This window comes from Pseudochaenichthys georgianus, unplaced genomic scaffold (genome assembly GCF_902827115.2).
Source record: "Pseudochaenichthys georgianus unplaced genomic scaffold, fPseGeo1.2 scaffold_1286_arrow_ctg1, whole genome shotgun sequence".
NCBI lineage: Eukaryota > Metazoa > Chordata > Actinopteri > Perciformes > Channichthyidae > Pseudochaenichthys > Pseudochaenichthys georgianus.
The window spans coordinates 27,186-38,115 of record NW_027262190.1 but is presented as its reverse complement, the minus strand read 5'-3'; the positions used below and the strand labels follow the sequence as shown (position 1 = coordinate 38,115).

General features: G+C 42.9%; 1 protein-coding gene across 1 annotated transcript in view; it reads right to left on the bottom strand.

Annotated features, from left to right (window-relative positions):
- Positions 1 to 2,749: 2,749 nt before the first annotated feature.
- The window catches only part of LOC117440870 (short transient receptor potential channel 5-like), a 35,360-nt gene continuing 27,179 nt past the window's right edge, over positions 2,750 to 10,930 (bottom strand). Inside the window, exons 7-9 of the mRNA XM_034077092.1 lie at positions 8,069 to 8,110; positions 6,273 to 6,362; positions 2,750 to 3,754 (exon numbers count right to left, since the gene is read on the bottom strand). Of these exons, the coding sequence (XP_033932983.1) occupies positions 2,750 to 3,754; positions 6,273 to 6,362; positions 8,069 to 8,110 (1,137 nt within the window). The remainder of the gene's footprint in view (positions 3,755 to 6,272; positions 6,363 to 8,068; positions 8,111 to 10,930) is intronic.

Genomic DNA, 10,930 nt, shown 5'->3' with positions numbered 1-10,930 from the left:
TTCTGTCGCCGGCGGGGCAAAAAACGGCTGGTGGTCGCAGCGTCGGCCCGAGGTGTGAGTGTGTGTGTGTGTGTGTGTGTGTGTGTGTGTGTGTGTGTGTGTGTGTTGTGTGTGTGTGTGTGTGTGTGTGTGTGTGTGTGTGTGTGTGTGTGTGTGTGTGTGTGTGAGTAGTGTGTGTGCAGACATTTCAAAAAGGGCAAATCATTTGGCCAGGAGCTGCTCATCGAATATCTGGTATTTCATCTGTGTGTGTGTGTGTGTGTGTGTGTGTGTGTGTGTGTGTGTGTGTGTGTGTGTGTGTGTGTGTGTGTGTGTGTGTGTGTGTGTGTGTGTGTGTGTGTTGCAGGTAACTGTGGTTATTTTTGATCAAACATGCATAATTTCTCTACTTTCTCCTCTGACAGTTTTTATATAAAGCAGAGTACAAATTCAACAGCCTCTGCTCATGCCAACTGTTTAAAAAAAAAAAATCATGATGAAATTCTGGTGCAATTTCCCTTTTTAAAATAGATTTCCCAGATAGAAAGGCGTCTCTTTCCCGTTATTTCCTCCCCCTTTTTATTTCCACCCATTCACACATCATCACCCCTCCTCCTCCTCACAATAAATATTTGTATTCATCAGGTTAAAGTGTACTTATTAAGGAAGAGCTGAACGAGAAGCCAGGGTAAACGTAGGCAACTCAAAGAGAAGCAAAGACAGTCGTAAGAAACCAGAATAGTCCTCGTTACTATTATTAAAGTCTCTTATTGTTATTATTATTATTACTAGTATAACTGTTATTAGGATAAAAGAAAGTTCCTTGGCCCTTGTTGAAGCAGAGAGAGAGGGTGCAGGCTATCCACAGCGACGCTCGATAATTCCCAGAGATTTCGGATAAATCCATCAAAGGTTTTATTCCATTTGTCCCGTTCCATTTTGCTGATTTTAAGTTGCATTTTCATCCCTTTCCATCCGAAGGTAAAGTGGGTTCCAGTGGACGGTTTAATCCCGCTGCAGATTTGGAGTTTGGTTAAAGGGAAAGAGGAAATCAAGTGTTGAAAAACCAAACAGAAAAGTCACTTTGGCTACTTGTAAATCCGTGGTAATCATGCGTGTTTGGAGGAAAGAGGAAAAAAGTTGAACCCTCGATTTAAATATCCTCCTTTCTTCTTCTGTCGTGGTCAGCGTGGGAAATGGCCGAGGTTGATAAAGACAAGTTTGGCGTCATATTGTGAATAAAAAGGAGATGAGAAAATCTATTTCTGTGATGGTATCTTATATATGATATTATATATTATTTAAAAAATACAATGTTGATATCATTGTAAGAATACACATTACATAATCCATCGCCAATAAACCGCTCTGTTTCTCTGAAGCACAAAGCAAAAATTAATTAGCGAAACGGATAAAAAGCACATTTAAATCAAGTAAAATATGAAATTGACTGATAGCATTATTTTTTGTTTTTAGATACTGTGATAATATAGTTACTGCACATCTTTGTAGCCACAATAATTATGTTGTAAAAATGCTATATTGTTAGCCTTACTCCAGGTAAAGGGTAGAACATGAGAAAGGCTAAGGAAACGAGACTGAATGCAACATCGAAGCTAAATTAAATGTATACTTAATGTTTTTACAGTTAATGGATGTCATGAATCTCTTTTGAAATACCTCACGAGCAAGTTAGATAGCCGACGAGCGGTTTACTTTGGTAACTCCTGAACTCTCTAGCTAGTTAGCTCACTAAGTAGCGGTTAGCTTGTTATCTCTCTCGCTATGGCACCTGCTAGCTAAAGCTGCATTCACATGATAGTGAAACGTCTCTACGATGCCGCTGCGTTTTTATTTAGAGAGCAGAAGTGCTACCCTCTGCGTCTTGCACCGCTCAAATAGAAAAAATAAAGTTCAAATAGTTTCAACCTTGTTTACTGCTGATTTTGTAACGTCACAGACAGCTGTCGCGGTGCAAGCCAGCAGGGGATGTAAACATATGAAACTAACTCTGTTTTCAACACTATGACTGCACCCAAACTCAAATCGTGCACGGTATATTGCTTTATTGTGGTTAGCCGCTATCTCTCTGAGCATAGTGCCTGCTAGCTTGTTTCCTCTCTATAATGTTCTTTTTATAATGAACATTGTGGATAATGATGTGTCAAACTGTCTTTATGAACATCCACCATTTGCCTTTCCCCCTCAAAAAACCCACCACCATCGAAAGAAACATCCCTTTGTTATTTTCTTCGGAATCGTTGCATTCTAGAATCCTCAGCGCACGCGGAGGGGTTCCGGAACCCGTTTATTCACGCCTCAGTTCTAGAACATTCCGTAGAATTCTAGAACCTTCCGTAGAGTGAGTTCTAGAACATTCCGTAGAGTTCTAGAACTTTCCGTAGAGTGAGTTCTAGAACATTCCGTAGAGTTCTAGAACCTTCCGTAGAGTGAGTTCTAGAACATTCCGTAGAGTTCTAGAACCTTCCGTAGAGTGAGTTCTAGAACATTCCGTAGAGTTCTAGAACCTTCCGTAGAGTGAATGCCATCTTTCCTCGCCAAAATAATTATCAAAAACGTCCTTTGATCTCTGGAATCGTTGCATTCTAGAATCCCCAGCGCGCACAGAAGGGTTCCGGAACCCCGCATCCCTTCGAGTTCTAGAACATTCCGCCGCCTCCTCTCTCTCTGTCTCTCTCCGTCCCTCCGAACGCCATTTTTAAAAACAAAACAAAAACAAAAGGAAAAACAACAGTTTTGTCCGTCCCTTCTATAGCTGCGTGGTGACAGATTCCTCTATGACATCACAGCTGTCCCCGATGACATCATCACCGCACGGTCCAACCCACCCGCCCATCACCATCATCACCCCGACCCCACCCCCACCTCCTCCTTCCTCCACACCTCCACCTGCTCCTCCTTCGCCCTGGAAAACGTCCTCGCTGGAGTCCAGGAGGCGGGAGCTGGATTCTGACATGTTGGAAGCGCAGTGCAGTGATTGGCAGGGGCACGGAGGGGGGAGGGGCAAGAGGAGGGAGTCCCGCCCCCCGTTCGTCCTCCGCGGGGAGAACGCCGGGTCGCCGATGATGAGGTCGCCCGACCGTCGACGGCGTCCCAGTTCGTGCAGACGCGTCTCGCTCCTCGACACGTCGTCCAGGTCGAAGTCGTGGCTCCGCAGGGGGCGCAGGAACCCGTCTGAGATGGTGTAGGACGACGAGGAGGACTGCAACGGCGTGGGCGGGGCTCGGCGTTTTGAGCGGGAAAACAGGAAGGACAGGCGTTTGAAGGAGTCCGTTTTCGACCCGGGAGCCAGGCGCTGCAGGCGACTCCTCGTGCGGGAGAACGACGAGGAGAAAGTTGAGGAGAAAGACGAAGGGGAGGAGGAGGAATGAGGGACGACGGCCGTTTTTAGCCCATTGCTCTTTGGTTTCCCGTCCTCTTCCTCTTCTTCCTCCACTTCCTCCTCTTCCTCCTCGCCATCGCCCACTCCTTCTATCCTCGTCATGCCCGAGATCGAGCGCACCAACTCGGACACGCCGATCGTTGGCGACGTCCTCTTCTCGTCCTCCTCGTCCTCCATTGGCGTCATGAAGGTCACGCCCTTTGACCTCTGGCTCGAGCAGCCGTCGCCTGATTCGCTGTCGTCTTCTGACGCCGCGGCGCCGTCGTCTCTCGTCGTCTCGCTGGACGAGGAGTACTGTCGCCGGGGAGGACGACGGTTACCGAGGAGATCCAGGACTTCGTATCGGAAACTGGAGATGTCCTGCTTCAACTCCTGGAGAGAGGGAGAGAGAGAGAGAGAGAGAGAGAGAGAGAGAGAGAGAGAGAGAGAGAGAGAGAGACAATAAGTATTCTTACATTCAGGCGAAAAAACTGAAATGAAATAACAGAGAGGAAGTGAGGAGGGTGAGGAAAGAGGGAAGGTGAGACATCAATAATAAGAGGCAGAAGGTGAAGAGGAGTTAAGGACTCAGGAGGAGGTGCTGAGGAGAGGAAGGTAAAGGTCAAGGAGACGAGGAGGAGGGAGGACAAATGGAGGAAGTAGAGACTGAAGAGAGAGGAGGGAAATACTCCACCATCAAATAAAAGGCCTATTTTATTTAAAGGAGAGATTTAACTAATGATTTAAAAAACACATTGTACGTGATAAGGGGCGGGACATCTCTAAGCGGTTGACCCATCACAACAGAGCTGGCCGGCTAACCAATCAGAGCATACTGGGCTCTGGTTTCAGACAGAGGGTGAACAGAGGTGCTGCAGCACAGACAGTATGATAACAATAAAGAGCTTTTTGAACATTAAAGCATGAAGACACTACATACTGATATACACCTGAACATCAGCAGGAGAGGACTCTTTAAAGTAGAGACACTACATACTGATATACACCTGAACATCAGCAGGAGAGGACTCTTTAAAGTAGAGACACTACATACTGATATACACCTGAACATCAGCAGGAGAGGACTCTTTAAAGTAGAGACACTACACACTGATATACACCTGAACATCAGCAGGAGAGGACTCTTTAGAGTAGAGACACTACATACTGATATACACCTGAACATCAGCAGGAGAGGACTCTTTAAAGTAGAGACACTACACACTGATATACACCTGAACATCAGCAGGAGAGGACTCTTTAAAGTAGAGACACTACATACTGATATACACCTGAACATCAGCAGGAGAGGGCTCTTTAAAGTAGAGACACTACATACTGATATACACCTGAACATCAGCAGGAGAGGACTCTTTAAAGTAGAGACACTACATACTGATATACACCTGAACATCAGCAGGAGAGGACTCTTTAAAGTAGAGACACTACATACTGATATACACCTGCACATCAGCAGGAGAGGACTCTTTAAAGTAGAGACACTACATACTGATATACACCTGAACATCAGCAGGAGAGGACTCTTTAATGTAGAGACACTACATACTGATATACACCTGAACATCAGCAGGAGAGGACTCTTTAAAGTAGAGACACTACATACTGATATACACATGAACATCAGCAGGAGAGGACTCTTTAAAGTAGAGACACTACATACTGATATACACCTGCACATCAGCAGGAGAGGACTCTTTAAAGTAGAGACACTACATACTGATATACACCTGAACATCAGCAGGAGAGGACTCTTTAAAGTAGAGACACTACATACTGATATACACCTGAACATCAGCAGGAGAGGACTCTTTAAAGTAGAGACACTAGTCACAAGTTATAAACCAAATACCATGCACCAGTAAACTTTGATGTTTTTAGTTTTTAGGATGTGATCACTTCATATATTTTTTACTCGCCATCTGGGATCAAAATGCTGCAGAATGTATTCCCTTAATTCATGCAGCTGATGTTAGACGCACATTTTGAACACATGAACAATCTGTTCTTTTTTCTACGTACGTGTGTGTGTGTGTGTGTGTGTGTGTGTGTGTGTGTGTGATTCAGCCCGATGTGCACCTGATGTTGGTTTTGCGTTTTTTAAAGCCCAAAGGAATTTTCCACTTCAAAGCGCTCCAGATGCATCATGGGAAACAGACTTTTCGGTATTCGGAGGAGCTGTGGATTTTGGGCAGGAGGTGAAATAATTGTTTTAATATCTTAATGTGCCGCTCTGCCTTTTGGTGTGAATGTAAACACGATGCTAACTTCTAACGATGCTGTTAGAAGTTTAAAATCATAGGTGAAATGAAGAGGATAAAGAAATTGTAAATATTATGTAAATACATTTAAATGCCAGATCAGATATAGATACGGCTGAGCGATATGAAATACATAATATTTCTTAATATGTTTCCAATTCAATATTATATCATTTTGTAAACAGTTTAAATGTGTGTTTGTGTTTCAGCCTTTTTGTTGCCGATTTCTTTTCTTATCCACTTATTTGGATCCCTTGTTAGCGTCTCCCTGACAACAGCTGCACCTTAAATGTTTCTACCAACATTTAAAGGGACCTTAATATGCTCGTTGGACTCCGTTGTTTACTTCCAGAACAAAGTGACATCAATGTGTAACACTCGCGCTCCAACACGATGTACGTGATAGGCTAAGGGGCGGGACATCTCTAAGGGTTTGACCAATCAGAGCAGACTGGGCTCTGGTTTCAGACGGAGGGTGAAAAGAGGTGCTGCAGCTCAGGCAGTATGAGAAGAATAAAGAGCTGTTTGAATATTAAAGCGTGTCCCTTTAAGGAAATTGGAGGAAAATTGCTTTTTTTGATTGTTGTTACAAAAAGCGTAAAACTAATAACTATTAGCTAAAAATACTCCACCTTAAAGTTTTCCTCCGTCAGTCCCTCGTCCGTCTTGGCGCTGCGTATCATGGCCGCCACGTACCTCTTCACCAGGCTGCGGATCACTTCCTGTTGGAGACAATTGTCATGGTTACTTCACTGTCTTTGAACTTCATTATAATAATAATAATAATTCCTTACATTTATTATAGCGCTTTTTCAGTGCTCAAAGCGCTTTACAGATACACATATTATGTATACATACATGCAATGGCCATTATTTAATTCATATAATTCATATATATTTATAAATATATATAAAATGGTAATGTTTAAAACTCTTATCCTACGTGTTGAACTTGCTAATTTGGCCACAAAACACAGAATATTAAAACCCAACCGTTGAATTAAAATGTTATTTATCTCATTAAGTAATCAGCCAAAGAGACAGATGACCCGGCTTGATTTAAAGAGCAAAGAGAGATTTATCCAGCATTTGGTGCTCAGTGGGCGGTAATACACACACACACACACACACACACACACACACACACACACACACACACACACACACACACACACACACACACACACACACACACACACACACACACACACACACACACACACACACACACACACACACTGCTTCCTCCCACAGTAACACCTGTCACTCTCCTCCTCTGCCAGGAACACACCACACACTCAAAGTTAAAGTGAAGGGCACGTTCCTGCAGCAAGCCTTCAGAACATGGACGGGAATCAAAGCAGCGTTCGGCACTGCCAAACACAAAATACTGGCGCTGCACACACACACACACACACACACACTGATGCACACACACACACACACACACACACACACACACACACACACACACACACACACACACACACACACACACACACACACGCACTGATGCACACACACTGCTGTACACACACATACACACACACTGCCAACGTGAGGTGTCAGAACACAAGATATCCATTTATTCGCAACACAAATCCCCCAAAATCTGATCAGAATAACTTCACGGCCAAGAACAATCAAGTGTCTCACTTAAGAGTTTTAAACACACTGCTCACTTTCAATTTCATCTGAAGACACGGAACATTTCTAAATATCAGCTGCGAGAAGTTTAACCGCCGTAAAGAAATACAAATATAGCCCCAAAGAAAAGATGAAACAACCACATAAAAAACGCATTCTGATGTAGTCCATTTCCCCTTATATACCCTTTTTAACACTGTGTTTATCGGTGACCTTTGTTTGTGCTAAAACTAAGGAGTGTGTTTCCTTTAGATATGCTACGCTAGCAGTTCCCACCTGTTTCCATTCATTATGCTAAGCTAAGTTAAGAGTCTCCTGTTTATAGCTACATTTGAACCAAATAAGAGAGGCATCAATTTCTCATGTTACTCATATATCAAATAATAACAACTTTTCTTTCTTTTGTCTCAATACCTCTTCAAGTTGGATAAGGTAAGGTTTTGAAATGAACAAAATAACGACATTTCTTGTTTTTGTTATTAGTTTTAATTTGAAACTGAGGAAATTAATCCAGGGATGCTGACACAGAAGTATTATCGCATGGAAAGATAACTGTCATCAAGGTTAAGGGTCACCACCTATCATACACACACACACACACACACACACACACACACACACACACACACACACACACACACACACACACACACACACACACACACACACACACACACACACACACACACACACACACACACACACACACACACACACACACACACACACACACACACACACACACACACACACACACACACACACACACACACACACTGACCTGGTAATGCTGGTTCTGAATCAGACTGTCAGCGTGGCGTTCCTGTAAACACAAAAACAGATCATCATGTTAGACACATTTCTCCAATCACACACACTTTCATACGAAGCCCCAAAAGGTCGCACGATAGACTTTCTCATGGTTCGACACATCGAACTGCCCGATTATTACGCCATATTATTAGTTTTATGAAGAAGATGTCCGGTCACCAGGGCATGTGTGTGTGTGTGTGTGTGTGTGTGTGTGTGTGTGTGTGTGTGTGTGTGTGTGTGTGTGTTGTGTGTGTGTGTGTGTGTGTGTGTGTGTGTGTGTGTGTGTGTGTGTGTGTGTGTGTGTGCATTTGTTTTCAGAGTATATTATGATAGTGGCGTTCGTTCCGGTGCACTCCGACAGCACTTAGCACTACATCGAGATTAAGATTAAACAAACTTCTTTCACTTGGGAAAACAATGTGTGTAAATTACTGTTCATGGTACTTTGAAACCAATTTTCGGTGTCGGACACACACACACACACACACACACACACACACACACACACACACACACACACACACACACACACACACACACACACACACACACACACACACACACACACACACACACACACACACACACACACACACACACACACACATCATGTAGCATTGGACGAAGACGTGTCTGATGATATGAATTTATTGAAATCTCCAATATCAACGTAAGAGCCTCTTCGGGGGGAGCGAACACTTAACCATAAACACTATCCTTTACTTTCTCCGTCTTTATATGTAGATATTACTTTTCTCCGTTAATCTCCGCTACTTTTCTCCGTCACGTTGTTTCCATAGCAACAACAACTTCCTGTCAACAGCATAAACTCGCCTTCAAAATAAAAGCATCTAAATAAAACAGGAAGTTAACCTAAATTACATTTCAGACATCGGCTATGTACAACTGCAACGAAAGTAACAACAACAATGTAACATCCTTTTCAGCTTCTCAGAACACAAATTGGGTTATGTACACATCATGCGCCCTGGTGACCGGACATTACGACGGCAGTTCGATGTGTGTGTGTGTGTGTGTGTGTGTGTGGTTAAAACGTAGCAGCCTCGATCTCCATTCAGCTGTTCTAATGAAGGTAAACACAGTGAACGCGGCGCGTAACAGACACAGCTCTCTGCGCGCCGATACTGTGAGAGTGAATTCCAAGATCAAGGTTCACAGACTCTCCTGTTTTGTCAATCCGGTGCTCAAACAAATAGCTCTGGCCGACATGTCCCTAAACTGAAGTCAGAGTTTGAAATATATCTCAAATAAATAACAACTTCCTGTCAACAGCATAAACTCGCCTTCAAAATAAAAGCATCTAAATAAAACAGGAAGTTAACCTAAATTACATTTCAGATAGGCTATGTACAACTGCAACAACAATGTAACATCCTTTTCAGCACTGTCATGTCCCCACATCAACACAACAGTCTGCAATGAAACGGTGGTCTCCTGTGCGCTCCACTTCCTCCTTGGCTCACCGGTAACTTTCTCGAGAAAGTATATCGTGCGCACAAGAAACTTTTTCCGCGACCCTTTAGGGGCTCCGTACTTTCATTATGAAATCCCCATGTATCTTTCTAATATAGCAAAGTCCTCTTTAGAAGAATAATGATCAGAAACTAGAACAAAGTATAAATTGCCTCCGGCTCGCAGAATGACTTTAACTTCCTTCATTTTGGAGAGCTGCTGATTAATGAAGGCTGTTCATAATTTTTTTGCTCCAATAAAAAATGGGTGTAGACTTTTCTTTTGGAGAGACCCCCTGCAGTGCCCGAGAGGAGAGGATCTCTTTTTAAAGCCTCTTCTCACCTCATTAACTTTTAGAGGCAATTACAACAAGTACTGAGAGCATTCCGATTCTTCAGAGAGAGAAAGCACGCTCGGAAACTGCAGAAATAACGTTATTTATGTTTTGTGACTCAACGCTGAACAAAGGACGACTTAAAAGCGTTCAAATAAGAGGAACAGACAACGTGATAAATGTGCATTTAAATGAGGAATTATTAAAGCAAAAAGTCACTTTTAAAATGTAATAAAACATCATTTGACTTTCTTTACAGTCTTTCTTTTTAAGGGTGCTCTGCAGAGTAAACAGGTTTAGCACGCAGCTCTTGGTAACTTAAAGCAAAACGAACGAGACAGAAAACAGTCAAAACGAGAGAAACAGAAAGTGGGATAAATGTGCATTCAAGAAGTATCGTCTTCTGAAACACGTGATTCAAGCATTTATCTATGGGTTGCAAAAAGCTGCTTTTCCTGCAGGATGTTCCTCCGGTTGTTTATGGGGTTCTCCTAAATGACGGACAGCCGATTGGACACTTTTCCCTTCCTTTTGAAGTTCTTTTAATGCATATTTTATTACAGTTTAAGGCAATATTTTACCTTCCGCTTTGTTTCCTCAACAATACAGCCCGTTTCATTAGAAAAGTATAAGATGCTGAAGGCTTTAAACATTAATTATATTAAGTCTTCCCATCTTTTTCTTCTATCTTCAAGAATGGTTTAATCCATAACAGTCGATACAAGTCACTGGAAAACAAAATATCATCAAACGTAAACAAGAGGAGGTGCAGCGGTCGATCGATTTGCCCGATCGATTATAATATGCAGAAAGTCACGAATAGATGTTTTGCACAAATAAACAAAAAGTACCTAACTCTGCTAAAAACCTGCATTCCACACACACACACACACACACACACACACACACACACACACACACACACACACACACACACACACACACACACACACACACACACACACACACACACACACACACACACACACACACACACACACACACACACACACACACACACAC